At 39.9% G+C, this 21719-nt stretch overlaps 2 protein-coding genes across 2 annotated transcripts in view; one reads left to right on the top strand and one right to left on the bottom strand.

Annotated features, from left to right (window-relative positions):
- Positions 1 to 1344: 1344 nt before the first annotated feature.
- Positions 1345 to 21719, bottom strand: part of ACAD11 (acyl-CoA dehydrogenase family member 11) — a 30987-nt gene continuing 10612 nt past the window's right edge. The window contains exons 10-20 of the mRNA XM_064671507.1: positions 21526 to 21603; positions 20992 to 21130; positions 20772 to 20879; positions 19494 to 19592; positions 7543 to 7609; positions 5960 to 6045; positions 5695 to 5766; positions 4690 to 4844; positions 2720 to 2836; positions 2186 to 2295; positions 1345 to 1701 (exon numbers count right to left, since the gene is read on the bottom strand). Of these exons, the coding sequence (XP_064527577.1) occupies positions 1587 to 1701; positions 2186 to 2295; positions 2720 to 2836; positions 4690 to 4844; positions 5695 to 5766; positions 5960 to 6045; positions 7543 to 7609; positions 19494 to 19592; positions 20772 to 20879; positions 20992 to 21130; positions 21526 to 21603 (1146 nt within the window). The 3' untranslated portion in view covers positions 1345 to 1586. The remainder of the gene's footprint in view (positions 1702 to 2185; positions 2296 to 2719; positions 2837 to 4689; positions 4845 to 5694; positions 5767 to 5959; positions 6046 to 7542; positions 7610 to 19493; positions 19593 to 20771; positions 20880 to 20991; positions 21131 to 21525; positions 21604 to 21719) is intronic.
- Positions 12362 to 18348, top strand: ACKR4 (atypical chemokine receptor 4). The gene is given in 2 exon segments (XM_064671549.1): positions 12362 to 12694; positions 15525 to 18348. Coding segments are annotated over 2 exon segments (1161 nt in total). The 5' UTR covers positions 12362 to 12614; the 3' UTR covers positions 16606 to 18348.

Raw genomic sequence — 21719 nt, 5'->3', positions numbered from 1 at the left:
AGGAAATGAGGGTGGTCAGAGATCCTAACATGGCTAAATATGGTCCCTGGACATTCTTCATTGGAAAAACACATTGTGCAGGTTTTGACAGCCTGGAGCACAACTCCTGAACCACATACAGTGCATTTCACCCACTGACTTAGTAACACTCTCGGCTTCCTAGGAAACATTCTTGGCAGGAAGCAAGAGGAAAGTAAGGTGGATAGAAATGTAAACAAGAATTACTGTTTTCCCAAAAGACATTATAATCTTGTTTTTAAGTATAATGAATCAATATGAGGTAAGAAACTTCGTGGAATGCCTCCAGCTCCAGGTACTCTGTATGTGTACCACCCTGTCTGACTACCACAGCTATAGCTGGACATCCTTCAGGCTGCGGGCTCAAGGACAGAACTGACTGCAGCCTCACCCCAAAGACTGAGCCAAGCAGAGTGTTCTCTCCAAGCTCCAGCAGGGAGGAACTTGGAGGGGGGGTTTGTTTGTTCGCACAAACAGTAAACACTTGTACCCTTAAGGTAAATGTTGATCAGTCCTGTATAAGTTGAAAAGTGATTATCCTAACTTTACAGGAAGTAGGGCTACTAATGGCACAATATGCCGGGATCTGCCTGGTTCTGTTCCTGCAGGGGCAAGTTCTCTTATAAGTAACTAATGTCAAAGAGGATTATTGCAGGAGCAGAGCTGAGGAACTATGACCTTTGAGAACTTCATAAAGGTGTATTGCGCATAAATGGCAGAGCTTGTTTCGGTAGCAGAGGAGGCCATACACTGCCCCATGTCCGTCACTGCTGGTGCCAGCCAAAGCTTCAGCTCCTTGGAGAGGGAAGGTGCCACCTGTGCTTAGACATATTTAAGGGTGGGAGTAGCTTGGACCAGGAGACAGGAGGAGGCTTGTGAGGGTGCACAAAAGGAGAGAGAAGTAAAAAGATGCAAGGGAAGACAAAAGGTACACCAATAAGAAAAAGTGTGAGGAGATCCATTTGGAGAAACGCAGCAAAGGAGTAAGAAGCAAGGAGTAGCAGACAAACTGACCTAGCTACACGCTGACCCCAGTCTCCTGTGCTGCCCTGAGGTTCATTTGAGGGGGAGCTGGGGGAAGGACTGAATGTAGCCTTAGGACTAGAAGAGCAGCTGAGAGCAGGAACTGGGGAGGAGAAAGGGTTGGAGTACAGCTGAACTTTGGAAAAAGGAAAGAAAGGCATTACCTTCAATGTTTGTCATTTAATCAAAACCTAAAAGTTCAGCCTAGCTTGCAGTAAACTAAACTGTGTGAGACTTCTGACTCAGAACTGCTTTGCCTACAATGAAAGGATAAAGGGCTTTGGCTCAGAACAAAGAAAGCAGTTTAGGCCTATTAGAAAACAGATTTTATTTAGTGTTACAAAGAACCCAGATGTTATTTAGATACCATTCTGCTAATTCTTAAAAGCAAGCCCATGATTCTAAAGTGTAATGATTGCAAGTAAAGAGTGAGAGAAGAATTGCTTCGAGTTTTTGTATTCATTCAATTTTACCTTAAACAACTGGAAAAAAACCCTTTCCTAAATTTTCCATTCCATTCCATTTGAGAAGGCTCTATGCTGGCATTAGATTTTTGCAGTGAGCTTCTTCGACTGGTCAAGCAGTTCCCACCTTGCAATTGTTGAGAGATGAACTTCATCAGGCCCATCTGCCAGGCGCAAGGTCCGGATATAAGCAAACCTGTGTTGGGAGAGCTGAATTAGGGGCAGGTTTCTGACCCTGCCACAGCAGCCAGAGGGTCTGACAGTGGGAGCTTTCAGCACTGGTTTTACTACAAAATCCTTCTGACACTGGTTTCTTGGAAAAGCGCTATCGCACAGGAGATACTGCAACAAAATCTTCCTGGCAAGATTGAGATGAGTGGGCTGGGAATTCAGAAGTTTTGCTTCTCCTGAAGGCCATAAGGGATAAGATTAATCTTTAAACGCAGATCCTCTTTGCTGCTGATAAGAACTATTTTAGATCAAGTGCCAGGTTCTGGGGTTTTCTGGTAAGGGTAACTGCACTAAAATTAAACTCTAAAAACAATTGGTTTAAGTTTTATAGCTTAAAGGAATATGGACTATTATTTCAAGCTACCTGAGGTGAAACAGCATGTACTGGTGTTATAAAATGATCTTAGAGGGAATACTTAGAATCTACTGGTAAGTCTCCCTTTACTCACATAAAAGCCAAAGGAAAATCCTGAGAAACTCCAGCTCCACCGCACACTTGAACTGCACAGTCAATCACTTTAAGCACAGCTCGTGGAACAACCACTTTGGTCATGGCTACCTGTAATTAGAAGAGAACTCACAATATCAGTAGTACTTTCATAAGCAAGTGAGAATATTTACCTTACAGCGCTACTGAAGATTAGTATCTCACAGTACATTCCTTCCTCTCAGGCTTGGATGAGGGCTCTGCTGTTCCTATTCCCTGGGTATAGTAAAACTGTTTCCAGTCACCCCAAACTATCCTACTGTGTTGAAACAAGCAAGCAGTGTTTGAACAGATTCATCTTGAAGTTTCTGAGCTCACTCCCCAATCCTCTGACAGTTAAAAGCATATCTTAAGGCTCTCTGTTTTCAACATGAAGTCATACTCTACAATTAGAATAATAATGTTTAACAATATGTTTTAGTTTGTCTTTCAACCAGTTGAATGCACAGATTTTGCATCTCCCATGTACTAGCTGCAAAAAAAAGAAGAAATTTACCTCTTTTCTTGCTTTTCTGTTGCCCAACATGTCAATCTTCCTGGCTGTTTTCAGTGTGAGCAGACGAGCCTGTTCTATGCTGAGGCGGCATTCCGCAATCCAGTGGGCAACAACCTCCTGCAGAAACCAAAGCCAGCAAGGGGAACGTCAGTTAATACCTCTGAGCACACCCTAAAGTGCATCTGCTCCTCAGCAGGTGCACGCTCTGTCAACTTAGAGACACTCGTGCAAATTAAAGGTAGTTTGATGCACGTCATCTAATATGAAAAATAATAAAGAAAACACTAAAAAATACTCAAGATAGAGCAATTCTTTTCCTGGCAGGAAAGAATTAAAAGGGAAAACCTGCAGATTCTGGCACACTTTTGAAGTCCTGGTCAGACACACTGCATGCTGGCCATTTTCCTGAAGTCCTTCAAAGCCTGGTTTTTAGTCTCTGCTTTCCTTTACCCACTAACTGCACTCGCAGCCCTCTCGCCCTGTAACAAGCCCCAGTATAAAACAGTGGGGAGAAAGGGGAGAGGAATTCCTTCTACTTTGCTTAAACTGCTGGTGGTGGTGTGTGACAGACAGAGCCGGAACACCTGCAGGGTGGTGCCTGCTGCATCTGCCTGATGATAAATTAGAAGCTCTCTTGATCCAATACGAAGTTAACAGTCTTGGCAGCCCTTCCCGGCTCCTCTTGGCTAATTTCCCCCTGCAGCTAACATACCACTGTAGAAAAAATGTGTGATGCTTGTCAGTGCAAAAGCTGTTTGGAGCCTAAGCCAGCCTCAGGGACACACTTCTCTTGGGGCTCTGGATTTGTAGCCTTGGCAGGCACAGGACATACAAGCAAATGTACAGCACTTGCTTCAGTGCGAAGTCTGGAGGCTCAGCTTAGCTTGTGCCAACAAAGATGGTCAGAACCAGGGCGGGCATGTTCACACATGCTCTTCTGCCTGCAGCTCCTGACTGCCCCACGGGTGCTGGTGACAGGCAGCCTGTTACTCAAAGCAGCTGCCAACCTCACCTTCTCCTTAGTTATCCTCAAGCTGTGCAGAACCTACTGTGGCTCTGCAGCTGCCTCCACATCATGCCTGTGGCTTCATCAAACATGGTTGTTAATGTAACAAACTTCTGAGAAAACAGAATATGCCTCATGCAGCTCTGAATAATTCTAGGTTATGCTGGTAAATGGAAGTTTGGCAAGGACGTGACTGGAAAACAGATATGTAAGGTTGTTCCTTCTGGATCTGTACAAACAATTTGCTACACTCTGTGCCAGATATTAATACAGTTTCCTTTTTCCATTGCTTTTACTTGTTTTTTCCAATAAAGTCATCCCAGCTGTTGGGAAAACTGAGGAACACTTGAAATGTGAGACGCCAACTACCAAATGCTGATGGTTCCTCCTACGGAAGGCAGATTGTCATATTTTTATTATTTTAGCAAGCAGTTGCTCATGAAACAGTATTTCAATTCCAGAGCAAAATAAGAGCAAAAATCGCAACATGCCCTTAGTTTGGTCTGTACTTTCATAAGTAACTACAAATAATTGACTGAAGAAATAAAATTTTCAGTCAGATTTAGACCCCTGAGTGTTTCCAGTGATTGCGAATCGACATTCAGGTGACAAACTGTATACATAAAAATGGTGAATTTATACTGTAACTATAGAAACAATACCTGTCCAAATAGATCAGTGAAAGCAGAGAAAAACATGCAGTGACAAAATCTGTATTCAAATCCAGGAAAGGATATCCAGTTCATTGCAAAGGAAAAAAAGAAGAAAAGATCCCATAGGTTATAGCCAAAAATGGCAGCCTTGCGATGTGATTTTTTCCTTTGCCATCCGAAGCCTTTTGAGTAGGAATTCAAGGTTAGGGCATATCTACTTCTGTGTCCCTTATCAGAATCACAAGGCTGTGTGTGGGCAAAACAAAGGTCACTGCCTGGAGCATGTGAATTGAGACAGGGAACATGCTTACGTGCTGATACAGCTTCTTCCCGAAAGTCTCCCTCTGTGCAGAGCGCTGGCACATTATCTCTAAAGCAGTTTCAGCTGCACCGAGGGACCTCATGCAGTGGTGAATCCGGCCTGGCCCGAGCCGACCTTGAGCTATCTCAAACCCCCTGCCCTCACCTGGTTGGAAAGAAAAACAGGCATATGAAGACTCCATGACTCTCTCTTGAAATGATCCATGGCTCCAAGCAGAAGTGTGCTCATAGCACCAGAGGTAAAGGAAAGCTGCTTAAAAGTTTATTTTGCAGAACTCTTGCTTGTTTACTCCAATCAGATCTATATTGACACACTATTAATAATACTAATTATTAATAATGGTTAACTATTAATTAATTAATGGTTTTTGGGAAGGTTTGATTTAGCTGATTGAAATTAAATTTTGTTAATCTTCCACGGAAAAATACATCTATAAGATTTGGAATGAGTATCTGAGGGAAGACTTTGAGGTTTCCAGGTCCTAGGGCTACTCAAGAGCGAAAGCTCTTTGAGCAAAATAAAAGAAGCAGAGAGGAAATAGAAGAAATCAGGATTTATATTAAGTAAGAGAAGTAGAACAGAGTTCTCTCTGCAAAGGGTCACAGTGCTGCTTATTCTTTCTTTTTTTCACTACTGCTAAGAACTGGCCATAGAGTACAGCAGGACATTCTTTCAAAAAGTCTGTGAAGTCTATGAGAACTGGTTTTGGGGAAAGAATGCCACTAACAGATTTTGCTTTGCTCTACTTCAGGGTAGTGATATTTGAATGACAGCCACAGTTGCCCTGCTTCCTCCTGCTCTAAACAAGGTACGTTCAAGCAGCAGATAGGCTGCTAAAGGAATATTGGGCTCCCTCTTACACGTGTTTGAGACCCTGGCTCAACTGACCACAGCTGTTTACAATTACTTCTGATGATTCATTAAATAAACCACTGTTTCCTAAAGCTTGGTTCATTGCTATATGTATTAGAAATGAATAAGTGCTGAAACTCACCCAGGATTATGTTGGAGACAGGCACTCGCACATCATTGAAGTGTATCTCAAAATGTCCTCCATGGATCTCATCTACAGGGACAGAAAACACAACAGCAGAGTAAAACAAAGGAGGATAAAAACATAGCCTTCAATTCCTTCCAACCCTTTTTCTATATATGCATTTTACTGATTTATTTCATATACAATATTTATTAACATTACAGCAGCTTCTGAGACTGCTAACAAATTAACACACATATATCTGATAAATACGATCACCTACCCAGATAGCCAAACACCGAGAGGGGTCTTATCAGCTTCAGCCCTGGAGTGTCCATGGGAACAATAATCATACTGTGCTGCTTGTACCTGATCAAGACAAAATGCACCTGTTACATTTAACTCTGAGTCTGCCTTCTGTCCCCTTCCTCTGTTTTTTTTATCTTCTATCCTCAGTTTAGCACTCGCACAAAGCCAGTGCTGAGATTTACCTGTAGCGCCTGCACCATCCTGCCCACACACAGTGGGGCTTCAACACTCCTTGAACCACCAGTCAACAAGTGAAAATATATTACTGGCACATAATGCACCAAACTCCTACTGCTGGACCTTCTGTGCACGTATTTCTGTATCACCCAGTCAATTCTCCTAGCCCTGCCTTTCTGTTTTGTCCTCAAAACAACATTATCAGAATCATCATCTTGGCTTGCCTATAGTTTAGGGGGAAAAATCCCCATGTTTACATTCCTTACAAATATTTAAGGTCAGTTATTAGTCACACAGAACTGGAGGTGATGCCCTAGGTCCCTGAATTCAGCCTCCAGTTCTAGCAAGTGGAGTGTCACGCTATCCCCTCCAAGAACTTCTCTTCAGCTTCCAAGAGCTCAACAGATGCCACCATCTGTACAGCCGCCGGGCAAACCATCCTGTGTGCTGTAGGCAACTTACTGTTTGCTTCTCAATGGAACCTAGCCAAAGCCAAAAACTTCAGATAATCCATGGGATCTGGGCCAAAATCCAACTTAGAGATATAAATGTTCCAATTCTTTTGCATTAAACGCCATGTGATTTTAATAGAACCAAACATGGAGCATTTAATTCATCACTTGCGTAAGTTTTTGCAAAAGGCAATTTTAGTTTGGTAATAAGTTGAACAACATGTTTATTTTAAAGAAGAAGAGGTAAGTATTATGTTTACACATACAAGAGTGGAATGAGTAAGTCTGATTAAAGATCTGCAATGTTCTCTGCTTACACAGCTTCACATAACCAACATCTCATGGTACAAACTTAACTTTCTATACCTACAGATTACTTTGTGAAAAACTCAGTAGATAAATTCAGGTCTCCGGTGTGCCACTTATAACCATTCTGTTCAGGGAAGCTCTGAAAAGTTTTGGATTTATTACTTAAACAAGCAATTCTACCTTATGTTAACTGCTTTATATACTACACTTACAAAATAAATTGTAAGCCAGAGACAGTTGTTGGTTAAACAACCAATGCAGACTAAAAGTTACGTGACCAAGATAAAGTTAGTTGAACCCCCCTCAAAATTTCCTATCCAATTCATCACACAGCTGCACAAACACTAGAGCTGGTGCAATGGATGGGGGTGGAAAGCATGCCAATGCAAGATGATAACAGTAGAAAGGTTGGGAGGTTTCAGTCATCACCAGCTGATGGCAAAACAGGAGCTTGGGCAGCAACAGACACATGCAGAGGTTTAAACTCCTCTCTAATTCACGAGCACATCCAACTGATCAAGGCAATTAATGGCATTTCACTCAATAAAGTTTTCTCAAGCAGTGACTCCTCCAGGGAACAAGTTTTAGGTAACTCCTTGAATCTCTTAGGATTCCTTACCTGGATGCTGAGGAGGTTTTGGTTTTGCCCATTACAATTGCAACTTTGCAATTTGGGTTTCCAGCACCTTAAAGAAAGTGAAAAATACAAAATTAGTTTTCAATTTAAAAATCTCAATGTAGAATCAAATGAAGCTTCATAACAAGAAATCTTACTGCCTTCCTTTCCTGATACAGGAGATACAATCTACTGCTGTGTTTACACTCTGAGTAATCAGGCTGAAACAAAATACATCTTACTAACTCAACATGTAAAAGGGAGTTGACTTGTAGGAAGGGGAATATGAAAATCCAAACATCCAAACCCTTCAGGATCCAGCTCCATTATCTATTCTGAGGAAAAGGGAACAAGAAGACACTTGAAACGGAATCTAATTACTTCTGTCTCCATTACAGTTGAGCAAGTAAGTGTGATGCAAAAACACATCTCTCAAAGTGAGATGCTGCTATTTCAAAACGAAAACTTCTTTAAAAACATCTTTAAACTATAAAGACTGGAGGGTCTATGTGGGAATGGAACACCAATGGGATTATAACTAAATTACACAAATACGACTATCAAAGGGTTACCCTGATGACTTTGCTACTACGTCAGCATAACTTCCCTGGAATGCAGGTTTCTTCCACCTTTACAAAAATGATTTTAGATTGCACTTCAAAGAAGGCTCTAAGTGGAAATTTTTACATGAAAATAGTCTGCTAGCATTTCAAACCATTGATAACACTATTTGAAATGTTTGTTATACAGACATATTTATTATACCTTTGTAGCACAAAGCCAGCATTTTAATTTACAAGTCCTAAAGAAGACTCTACCATTGATTAAAATTTCTATGAACCTTAATCCTTACTGTCTTTTTCTTTTAAGATTTCTTGGTACCAAAGCATGCTCTCATTCCTTTCAAAGCCTCACAAAGGTAGGGAAAATACCTGATGGATGTAACAATCAGTAACTTTTTTATTGCATCTCAATGCAGATGACAAGCTTTGCAGAGATTTAATTCAAGGTTTGACCTATACCAACTTGGTTTGTTCTGAGGTCAGAAACAAAGATGACTTTTTATCTTTGGCAGCTGTTAGAACAAGGTTTGGGAGCCTGTGGTCTAGACAATACAACCACCTGGCTTTGAGCTGAGCTATTTCCTCCTACAAACAGCCACTGTGATGGCCAGGAAGCAGGAGAGAGATTTACTTCATTCTGATAAACACTGCCTGTTTTGAGGGCCAGACTGCCGGCTGTTTACTTTCCTCTCTTGTAATATGATATTCAGCCATTGTTTCCAGAGTGGGGTTATTTTTGTGGCCCATGAGCTGTATAATGCTAACGAGCTAAAAATCTGAGTGAAAAGCTTTGGCAGGGGGAATAAATCAGCTTGGTAAAAAAAAAAAAAAAAAAAAAGGTAGATCCCAAACTACCCTGCACAGAGAAACGCTGCCTCTCTGTGTAAGGGGCATTTGATTCTTCTCCTTTTCCACAGAAGGTAAAGAATTGCCTGAGATCAATTTTCTAAACCAGATCTACCTTGAAGTGAGGTTTAAAACCAAAAAATATATTTTGACTTTCTGGAATCTCTTTAAAAACTGTTTTGTAAATAATCCTCAAGTCACATCCCTGCTTCAAAAAAAGGCAAATTTCACCATGTTGTATGAAAAAGAACCCAACCAGAGAAAGCTTTCATCTTGAACTCAGTGAGAAGTTCACTGAGAGCTAAACATCTGGTTAGATTCCCTAAATAATTTGTACAAATTTCTGGAAGGCAAATGAATACCTCCATTTTATCTGTTCTTATTCCTATCTGAGCACAGCAAAGGAAGGCAGATTCCTGGCTTTTCCACTCCTTAGAGTCTGAAGTCCGGGAAACCTAAAACAAATTTTATGTGACTTTGACCGATAAAAGCCAGAAAGAAGTTCTGATCTAATGCAAGACACTGAAAGACTTCAGTGCTTTGGAAGGAATGCTGACAGCCTGGATGGAATAAATCTCTCATTTATAAATGGCATTTTTACATTACTTACAGAATTCAAAGAAGCTGCTGAAGGATGAGGGGAAGAGTCACAGAAGCCTGTTATGTGGTAGGAGTTAGAAGTAATTTTGCAAGAAACTCACAACTGAACAAACAGATATTTTAGAAGGTCAGTTTTAACCATATTTTCATATTGATAAGCTTTTCAGTAAAGTTTTCCATATATGACTCTACAATCTGTACAAAACTTTTAAACAACAATGCTGCTACACTGGGAAACATCTTAAGTTTAACTAACTTGTTATACTTTCTAACTCTTCATGGCACTCAGATAGGCAAAGATAACAGTATTTTAAAATGTGCTTAGAGAGTTGGCCACAATCCTACTAGAAGCCTAGTCTTTGTTATCTGGAGCATAACATGCTTAAGATTACTGATCTTCACACAATCAATTTATATTTCTGGTAGAAAGGGTACTAAATGTGGCACAGACACAGAAGAAGCTGCCATATAGGCTGCTTTCAGAAGCCACTAGCACTTTAATTCTTGTAATCTAGTTACCTATTTTTCAGCATTCGGTCTTCAATTTTTTTGAGTCTAAGATGACTAAGGCAGGATGAACTACTACCTGAATGCCCAGAATACCTATGATTCTTGCCATGTTGGCTGCTGCACTGTCAGCTCAGTGGGTTACTTCTCTCTGCTAAAGATACTCGTCTAGGAAGTAGACGGGTACTGATAAACACATTCTGCACCCTCCTACAAGAAGAAACTGGACCAAGTAGGGTGGATGGCACTGTGGTACTGATCAAGATGTGGGGATCTCCTAATGAAGAAAAGGGACACCCCACACAACCTTCCCAAGAGCCTGCAGTAATTCCTATTCACTATTCTACAGTTTTATCTCATCTTCTCCAGATAACCCTGCAGGCATATGACTCATGTATGGTAAATATTATAATGTAGCTGCAATCAAACAGTGAAGACAGAGGCAATGCTGGGGTTCTGCAGCTGCAAGGGCTATGCAAGTCCTGCCACTGCATGTGGCTGCTGGTCATTCCCAGCTGGAGCTCACAGGCTCAGATGGTGCCAGTGAGAGCAGCTGCTGAGCTTAAGAACATTTTTTCCCCTCAACCTTCATGCCACTTTTCCACAGTCACAAGTGCTTTTAGTTAAATAAGATAATTCACTCTTACTTATTAAAAAATTTTTGTTATTTTTGAGCCCACAGAGTCCTCCTGAAACACACACATGACAGTATTATTTCTGTACTCTGACTAGAAGGTTCTGTTCCCCCTGCACTCTGCAAAGTTACAAGGAGCTTAGGCACTGGAATAAACAGTGCAGGAATTACACAAGCTGCCTTCCTACAGTCTGCACAAAGAACCTCTTGGGGACTTCTGCAGGCAATACACAATTCCCTGGGAGCATTCTCAGTTCTAGAATGATTATTCTATCTTGTTGGGGACCATATTGAGACCAAGCCTATTTAGGACTGAGAGGTTCATTTATTTTAAAGAGATATAGCTCAGGGCTCTAAGCCATGACATGACTTGCAAGGACATAAGCTGGAAGCAACCCAAATGTCTTATCTGCCCCTGTGAAGAATAACACTGAAGTACTGTGATAAATCAAGATGAAAAAATTGCAGAAATATGCACAAATATTGTGGCACTCTTTCTCTAGACTCCAATTCTTCTCCCAACCCATTTTACCTTCTCGTTCTGAATGAAAATGAAGTATTTGGAAAACATCCGCCCATTACATTCTTAACTGACCATTTATAAGAACCTTTCCTTTCACATATTTCAAAATAACTGAAGCACACACAGATGGCTAACCCAGCTGTGGCAGGTGCATCAGAGTGCCAGAAAAACCAAAATCTGATCTCTGGTCTGCTCAATATCTCTCTCTGTTGTTTGGCTTCAATATTGCATTTACTGAAACTCACTAGACTGCTACAGGATAACTCAAACAAAGCTGGATTTCACAGACTTCACAGAATATTCTTAGTTGGAAGGGACACACAAGGATCATCCAGTCCAGCTCTTAAGTGAATGGCCCGTGTGGGGATCAAACCCACAGCCTCAGTGTTATCAGCACCATTCTCTAACCAAACAGATCACAGAAGGTTCTCGACACTCTGCACAAGGTACTCTTGCACAAGACAACAATTTGAAGCTGTAGAGACTGTGTAAATTTAAGCAAAATCAATCATTTTAGGAATTCTTAGCAGAGGTATGTCCACACCTCAGTGCAGAAATACTAGTATCTGCATGTAAAGTGCAGATTGTCTCCATCTACCCTTTCCTATAAAAGTTTTGACTCTCTATAATGTAGACAGCACACTACAAGTGCAAGAAACCTCATGGATGTAATAGCATCTTTCTAGTTTTCTTCTACAGTATCTGTCTGGCTTGCAGTTTCTGTAGAAATGTTACCAAACTAATTTGATTCCAGGTCTGACTGGCAACATTAAGTCCCTGAACTCTCCCCCAGGATGCAGGATTATCTGCTTTATCTGCTTTATAGTCTGGTTGACAATTTACCACTTGCCTTCACATATTTTTCTTACCATCTTTCTGGTTTCACATACTGAAGGAACCACCTCCCCCTTCTCAGAAAAACCAAACTCATTTTTCTGTTGTACCCCCTAAAAAGTTACTTAAAGGAGTGGATACAAGGATCCCTTAAAACCTTATGTAGGCAGCCATCAAAAGCAAAGTAGTGCCCTGAGGAAGGAAAATAATGACTCCCTACGGACTCTGGGGCAGTAACTCAGCTCTAGACGGACCTACCCCTCTTTCTCTCCTTTTTACCTTTTAAATGTGTGGTTTGCTAAAAGCCTTTTGATGATTGAAAAAAAAAATTTGGACTTGCAGGAATAAAACAACCAACAGCACAGTGAAATAGTAAGAGAGTCCTGACCTTCCAAAGAACACTCACATTCAGTTGGAAGAGGGAGGAACGTAGGAAGTGTACGTGTTCAACATGAGAAGAGTTTCCAGGAAAGCATAATTTTTTAAATTTTTTTTTTTTAACTGGCAAGTCATAATGAAAGTGCAACTGACTTCCAGATGAGGGTGTGGTGCTTGAAGACAAAATGCAATGTGTCAGACCAATTCAGACCACTCCACTGAAGCACATCTCAATTGCAGTACCTGCTACTCATCTGCTGACAAAATAAGGTTAGTTTTGTTTTAATATTTACTGGTCTGTATATTGTGTGATATACTTAGCTTATTTACATACATTTACTCTTAGTTAAGTTGGCTTTACAGAGAGACATCATTTCACTAGGGCACACGCTCATTTCCAGAATCAAAATTAGATTTGTTGAGTAGGACAGAATTTTGCTTAATTCATTAGAGAAAAAAAATCTTTCTGTTTAAACTGGGGATATTAACTTCATTCAACCTGCACTCATACAATCCCATGTCAAGTTTAAACACACTGAATTTGTATTTGACTGGAAGGCTGGAATAATTCTGCAAGAAAACATGCAGTTGCAGAGTTAATATATCTATGAATATACCTCCTAGAAAACAGTATTTGAAAACTCAGCAGAGCTTCTGAGCTATTTGGGTTCTTGTGGGCAGTTTGTACATGATAAGATTCCTTTCCGTCATAACATCCTGAGAAACCTCCAGCTGCAAGATGCAGTGTACCCGCAGCAATCTGCTTCTGTAAGAGATTCCACGTGGGCATGGCTCTCTGTGTGGGATGAAGACTAGACTAAGCTTGTTCCACCAGTGTTCAACACCCAACTCAAAAAGGGCTAATCTGCTTTTTGTAGCGGGCACATATATGTGTGCCTGAGAAACAGCAGTAACAGGAATCACAAATACGAATAGGTATGTTAGCCAAAACAGAAATGTGTTTTTAAGGGAGAAATATCAACTGCTGCATTTTAGGTAACTTTGTTTCTGTCAAAAGCTCAGGTCAGGCAAAAGCCCATCAGGCAGCGAAGCACAGAGTGACAGCCAAAGTGCTCTGTCATACAGACTTCTTGGAGTTTGCACTGAAATGTTTATGGCTTTGCTTTCAAGCAAATTCGCTAGTGAACCAGTTTGATTAAGCATTCCCAGCTGGATTCTGTAATTAAGTGCTTTAAGACCACAACTAAATCTCTTCAGTTTAACTTCTAATTTTCTTCAAATCTCAGCTAAGTGGATTAAACCCTCCTTGCAGCAGTTTCTCTTCTACTAAAAAAGATTCACTTGCTGTTGATAACTAAATCCCTCCTCAAAGTACCATAAAGCTGCAAAAGATTACTGCTGCTGGAGAATCCTGCTAACAGAGCTTGTTAGGCATAGAACATCCCTTGCCAAAGTACTAAATAGAATGATTGTACTTTTCCATTCTGCATATCTCATTTAGGCAACAATAAATGGCAGATTATAAGACTTAAAATAAGAGTGATCACCGTTTAAAGTTTAATGGGGAGTGTTTTGAAATGTTAACAGAATAATCCAACAAAGTCACTAAGGATGAAGCCAAATCAAACAGTTAATTTCAAACTAATACACTTCTTAAAATATTTGGCTATCAGAATCACTGAAAAAAAATCAAACAAACACAGAAATTATTAATTTCTCTCTATTTAGTTGGTCTGCATCCCTTAATATGAGATCAATCAGTAACTTATTTTTTCCTGGTAGACATAACACATTAAAAAAATTTAAAGAGATACTGTTTATAATAAAGATTTGGCAACCTTTCATTTCAACCATTGTCTAAAAACCAGAAATTATATTTGGGGTTTTTTGCAAGCTTGAAAAAGCTGAATTGTAGCTCTGGGGCAGAATATCAGATAACAATCTGCTCTCAGCAACACTGACCTTATATTCTGAAACACTGCAGATGATGAGAAAGGGGGCATATGTTTTTTGTTCTCAGCTAGTTTTTGCTACTGCAGTTAAGAAACCTTAATCCCATTTATTTCAAGAAAACAGGGCACTGCAGGACTGCAGTTTACAATAGAAAGAATTTCAGCACATTAGTCAATGAACACAATTATAGGAAAAGAAGAGAATACTGTAGGACACAACTTGCTTAAGATACAATCTGAAGACAGGAACTTCAACCCTAAGCTGGAAGTGAAAACACAGCCTTAGTGTTTACGGAGTAAATTTGTCATGAGATTGTACTGGAAAAAACAGCAGAGCTTCTGAGCTGTTTGGGTACTTGTGGGCAGTTTGTATGTGATAAAATTCCTTTCTCTCATAACATCTTGAGAAGCCTCCAGCTGTGTACCCGCAGCTATCTGCTTTCTGTAAGAAATTCCATGTGGGCAAAGCTGGCTTTGGGGGATAGAGACTAAACTAAGTTTTCCTACTGCTGGTTCAGCAACAGACTCCACTGCTGTACTTTATGCAGTGTGCCTGAGAAACAAAAACACTCTCCTTATATTATCCTCTTATCTGAAATGTGTCAGAATTTATGACAGCAGGCACTAAATACTACTGTTTGTCTCTCAATTTTAATCTGCTCGTGTTCCTTATGCATTTGATTGTAACAGCATTCACAGCCTTCAACTGGTACTCCTTGCTTTGCAGAGGCTGTAGAGAGAAAAGTGTAATTCCAACCCTATAAAGGTACAGACAAAGTTATGTTGCAATGGAATATTATCAGACATAACTGAGACAGAGCAGCTAAAGCAATGATGGCTCCTTGACTGAAATGTGGAAATCAGTGAGGGGCACTCCAAGCATCTTGCAATCTCAAATGCCAACGTTAATGAAAGCATTTCTGTTGAATCCATTTAACATTGTATTGCACACATAGATGTTGTCAGTTACTCTATTCCATGTGAGAATTTGAGACGGTCTGTTATGCCTCCATTACCATTTAGCTCTACTTTGATTATTCACAAATGTATTCTCAATATCCAAATTCTTTAAATTTGAGATGTATAAGCAACCCTGAAGGAGGGGTTTATTTGCAACAGGAATTTTACAGCTTAAACTCAGTATCCCCTTTGGTATCCCCTTCTCCCCCTTTTTTTGTGTCTTGTAGCTTTGCCACAGGCTGAGATATGAATAACTCAACTGATTACTGGACTGGGGACGAGGAGGATGATCTCAACCATGTTATAGATTACACTTCATATGAACTTCTCTGTGAAAAAAGCGATGTGAGAAATTTCACCAAATTATTCCTTCCTGCGTTCTATGCACTGGCTTTCACCGTGGGAGTCGCTGGAAATTCATTAGTGGTTGCAATTTATGCCTACTGCAAGAAATCGAAGACTAAGACAGATGTGTACATCATGCATCTCGCCATTGCCGATTTGCTCCTGCTCTTCACACTCCCTTTTTGGGCTGCAAATGCAGTGCAGGGATGGGAACTTGGAAACTCACTGTGCAAGCTCACTTCTTCTCTGTACACCATGAATTTCAGCTCCGGCATGCTGTTCCTGGCCTGTATCAGTGTTGATAGATATAGGGCCACTTCTGAATCCCGGGGCCACAGAAGAATTGGCAAACACTGCAGTGTTACCTGCATCTGTGTCTGGCTGTCTGCCATTTTCCTCAGTATCCCTGAACTAGTATTTAATCAAGTCAAAAAACACAATGACAGGAATGAATGCCTTCCTGTATTTCCAATGAACATGGAAACACTCTTAAAATCAACCATTCAAATCCTGGAAATTATCCTAGAATTTCTGCTTCCTTTCCTAGTAATGCTGATCTGCTATTCTGCTACTGCTCGGGCAATCTTTAGATCTGCAAATGTTAAAAAGTCTAGACCTTTCATGGTTCTGCTGGCAGTAGTGGCTACTTTCATAATCACTCAGCTACCCTACAACATTGTGAAGTTCTGGCGAGCCATAGATATCATCTATATGTTGATCACTGACTGCGACGCAAGTAAAACCATAGATGTTGCACTCCAGGTCACCAAGAGCATAGCTTTGTTTCACACCTGCCTGAACCCTATTCTCTATGCCTTTCTGGGTGCTTCTTTCAAAATGCACATTATGAAAATTGCAAAAAATTATGGGTACTGGAGAAGACAACAGCAGAATGGAAGGCCTGAAGAAATTTCTATGAATTACGACGATCAGACAGAAGAAACAATTAGTTTCACTATATAGACTCTCCATTACTTTCATCATCTTATATAACCAAGGGAATTGTTCACTAATTCTAGGGGGGTATTGCTTCAGCAGCTGTTTCTCTGCAGGTTAACTTTCAGATGAATTTTTGAACCTATACACTAGCCAATACACTACAGAGCAGTTCAAAGTGGAACATGTTTATCAGAATGAAGCATCATGCAAGAACTAGACACTGAAATTTTGAGAAACAATAGAGATATTTACTACACAACAACAAAAACTCAAACAAACCCCACTACAGCACAACCCAAACACCTAAAAAAGCCAAGACTGAAATTTTAACGTGTACTAGGCAATTAAATAGCTGTGTAATGAACAATCTGTACAAGTCTAAACATCTAATTAAAACAGAGAAAGAAACTATCATCAATAAAACAGCAGTACAGGAACATTTGTACCAGAAGTTAATACTCTTGTGTTTCTCCAACTATTTTGTAAAACTTTAGAACATCTGCCTAATAACTGAGTTCCATTTTTCAACTCAGCTATCATTCCATATCATTCCTTGCAGCTTGAAATGATACGTAAGTTTGTGGTTGAGAGGGACAGAGGGGGAGAAAAAGCCATTCTTTATGTGTTTCCACATATGTATAGCAACAACAACAGCCTCCAGAAAAAGCAGCAAGTCCTTCTCCATAACTACGGAGACCTTTCACCTCTCCTTTTCTGCTTACCCTAAACTTCAACAAGGCCAGTCCTCTATGGGAGGCAGGTTCTAGATCTCTGTAAATGTAAGACAAAGTTAAGTTAATCTCCAGATACAGGGCTTGGAATTTCTATTCAGAATTTTTAAAATTCATCAAGCACTGCAATAACTGTATCTGCTAAAATATATGGAGATTCAATAAAGTCAAAGAACAAAAAAATGCACTTGCTTTTGTTTATTGATACTTTATGTTTGGTTTGGTTTGTTTTAGTAGGTACTGACATCTCTCATCATCATAGGCATTTACCAACCAGCAAAGTGTAGAGGCCCTGCTTGACAAATCAGAGAGGCTCTGTCTCTATACTGAGCTCATGGATTTACAGTTTTTACACAGAGAGGTATCAAAGCTGTCTCCTGCCACAGCGTTGGCAGGAATTCCAGGAAAACAGCAGTTTTCTGTGAGTCACTGGAAGCATTTCAAATATGCTGACATATTAGCTTAGCTTTCAAAATGAAAATGGGGTGTTACAGCATATTGTCCTTGTCTTCAAACGTCCCGTGGGCTCTCACAAAATGCCTGATCTACGCCTTATGAAAGCCAACAAGAATCCTTCTTAGACACTGTTCCAAGTTACACAACTATGGACTGGAAGAAAAAGCTCCTAAACGACAGACAACAGGAGCACAAACAAGACATGAGCTGCTTCTCCCTGTTTGGATGACAAAAGCTCGCAGACTTTCTGCCCATCGTTTTGAGAAACACTAGGGCGTGAACGGGTAAGTCAGAAGTGCTTGACAGAAGGTCTACAAACACACCATAAATCTGACATATTTAAGCCATACTGGATTTACTGTACACAAGCAGAACACCCATGCAGAGTATGGAAAGAAACTCCAGTTCTTCCACAAAGTAACTGTCTCCTTGCATGTGTGATTTACGGCTTGTCTTCACAAATACAGAGCGGCTGCTCACAGAGTGACGTTCTGACCAGGCTGTCAGGCTTCTGGAATTTCCAAACATCCAATGTCCTAATGTCCCGCTCAGAGTAAAAAGGAAAAAAAAACAAACAAACAACCAAAACCAAAAGAACCCAAACAAATGAAACAAAAATCTCCAAAACAAACAAAAAAATCCCAACCAGGCAGAAAGGGAGACTCTGACTAAGACAAAGTCAAATGAACACTGTTTCTCAAACTTCTTGAAATTGCAGAGCCTTTTATGCCTATATCTTTATGCAAATCTGACTGTCCTAATTGTTTTTATCAGAATTAAAACAAACCAAATCATGCTTACTTTATGTTAACTCTCCCTTTTATAATTCACATCACTAATTTTATTAATATTATTTTGCACATATGACCTCCTACAAACTTTCCCATTACTTCCTCAGGGACTGCAATGCACAGCTGGGAAACACTGACCCAAAGCAAAGGTAGCAGCCAGCAGTTAACTGACACTCTTGGGTCAGGGGACAAGATACCGTGCCTCCTGTTTGACAGGAGAAGAAAGGAGAGAGAGATCTATCTTCTGGTGAGTCTCGGTATTGCACAAGCATGTATCAGTAGGTAGCTGACACATTCCTGTACGTGAATGAAACATTCAAGTTTAACAACTCGGTTTATTTACTTGGCTTCCAAACTCCCACAGAACCACGACTTTCAAGTTGCTGTCACACATGTTTTGGCAAAAATGTAACAGTACGACAATATCAGGGACATTTACCACTTATAGTACAATCCATTGATTTTACCGGAAATTATCATAAAAGCAAATGTCCTGAAATACTCAGCCCAAGAGCATCACAGGCTACTTTAAAAAACAGCCACATTTTACTGTAACTACACAGTATACTCAAACCTCACATCCAAACTGCTGAAGACAGCTTCATAAAAACAAAGTTTAAAGGGTATGAACATAAATGTGTGAGTTACCTGACAGAAAGAGGTAACGCATAGAGAACAATAGTGGCATACATTCTGTGAACAAAATTCAGAGGTTCCAAAAAGCATCCAAGCCCTCAAATTGAATTTGAGTCTTGGACTTTGATTCACAGAACAAAAGCTCAATTCAGCTCTTTCTGTTGTTTTAAATTCTGCTGCCTTTACTCAAGAAAAGACAAATTTCCATCTCAGAAATGAAGCATAAATATATTTGTTTTAAGAGTTGTTGGAAAATAATTTAGGCTTAGCCATTCTTATTTAGGGTTTCCACACTTACCACTGCTCCACCACTTCTTGCCATTGATCACATAACTGTTTCCATCTCGCTCAATGCTGCACTGCATATTAGTGGCATCACTTGAAGCCACATCAGGTTCTGTGTTAAAGGTAAAAACAAAACCAAACCACTGGGTTAAAAGAAGAGGTAGTACTACCTCCACAAATACAGGGCTGTAGATATACTCTAATGATAACACAGTTTCGCTCCCAGTAGAAAAGTTGTTTTCAGAACCTCACTGCTGGTGGTCGAAAGACTTTCTATCTTCCAACAACCTGTTATTCATAGCCAGTTTAAATGGACTTGTTCTTGGGCTCAAATTATCCATTACGATCAACAGCCTTCTTCCTTTCCTGATCTTTTCAAATCTTTTATCCTTCCAGTGTACTTAGAGAAAACAGTCATGTCTCTCCTCAGACTGTTTCTTCCCCTGGGCTCTTCTCAAGTGAAAATGAAGAGACTGAAACTAATTTTATGATAGTACGTGAAATAAGACTATACAAAGCTGTCAGCAAAATGTCATCAATGATTACTTGGAACAGGAAAGATTCTTTCTCTCTCCTTTCACCATTACTTTTTTTTTAATAGGCAAATGCTTTTGCTTTAAAGTAAAAGCATCTCTTTCCTCTTGGGGAACACAGTGAAACAGAATTTGCAAAATAAGGGTTCAGCTCTGCAAGGCTGAGTTCTCTTGACTCCTGACATGGGAAGATCAAGATTTTGACATCAGATGTTCCAAAGCTACCTTCCTACAGCAAGAGCCAGACTTTCCAAAGATGTTGAATGCCACAAACTTTCAAGAGCAAAAATTATTACAACGCTGAGCTATGGACATAAAGCAAGTTACCTCCAGGTTCTATCTTAAAACCTCTACCTATGACATACTGCAAAACTACACAACTTAATCACAGTAATCATACTTGCACCTAATTGTATGTTTCTAAAGAACCCCAAAGCATATTATAAAAAAGGGCGAGCTCTATTGTAAATCTGTTTGGTACTATAAAATGTATTTTACTAGTACTAAAAATAAACTGAAGATATATAGAAAGCAAATAGTATTGTAACCATGAAAAATGGTAACTACTGGGGAAGGGCAGCAAGGGTGCTTCACTCTGCATTCACATCTCACAGATTTTATATTCAAACACATTCACAGATACAACGGAAATTTTTGTATTAATTCATTAACACACAATTTGACGTTTTCTACTTTTTGTATATACCATTTAAAGTTTTTGCCAATTGTCTCTAACTTTCTCCCGGAGAAAAATTTACCCGTCATGCAGAAGCAAGAACTAATCTTCCCTTCCAGGAGAGGCTCCAGCCACTCTTTCTTTTGCTCTTCAGTCCCATACATGTGGAGGACCTCCATGTTTCCAGTGTCTGTAAGAAATCAGAAGTCATGTTTACTTCTTGAGACACACAACTCATAAGGTGCAACACGACCAACTTTTAAATGTTCTCAGTGCTGTAGTTATGGGACAGGGCTGCTAACCTGGTGCATGACAGTTAAAAACCTCAGGAGCAATGAGGCATTTCCCCGTCTCCTCAGCTATTAGGGCGTAGTCAAGCTGGCTGAGACCACTGACATCTGGAAGAAAAAGGTTCCACAAACCTTCTGCTTTTGCCATTTCCTGTTGCAAGAATCAACAGAGAAAAATACCATATAATAATACCAAAAATACCAATAAATCTTAAAAAACAGAAAAATAAATTCTGGCTTGCTAGACACTTCCTTCCTTCCTGCTGTCTAATACATCTCATGCCTTTTTTCAATAGCTATTCTGAAATAATAGGTACAATCTTTGATTGAAAATTCAGACACATCCCTCACAGAAGTCACTTTGTTTTACTCCTCTCTCATTTCTCTCACCTTTTGCACACTTCTCTCTTCCTTTCCTTCCACTATTCCTCACACTGTTTCTTTCCATACAGAATAACTTCTCCAGGATGATATACCAAACACTCTTCTGCTCTATATCTGTGCTCTTTTACTGCTAGAATGCTAAGAATATTTACTGTCCCATACCTTCAGTTTCTCAAGAAGTGGTGGTTTCTTCCATTTTTCCTCAGTATTTCCATGTTCAGTATAGTATTTTATTATTTCCTTAGAGAAACAATTGAAAAGATACTGTTTAAATTAAGAACACGTGTAACACAGAAGTAATAATATGATGTCTTTTCCAGTCCTGTGCACCAAGAAACCAATTAAAGAAATATTCA

Source organism: Pseudopipra pipra, chromosome 1 (assembly GCF_036250125.1).
Source record: "Pseudopipra pipra isolate bDixPip1 chromosome 1, bDixPip1.hap1, whole genome shotgun sequence".
Taxonomy (NCBI): Eukaryota; Metazoa; Chordata; class Aves; order Passeriformes; family Pipridae; genus Pseudopipra; species Pseudopipra pipra.
This window is presented reverse-complemented; position numbering and strand designations above follow the sequence as displayed.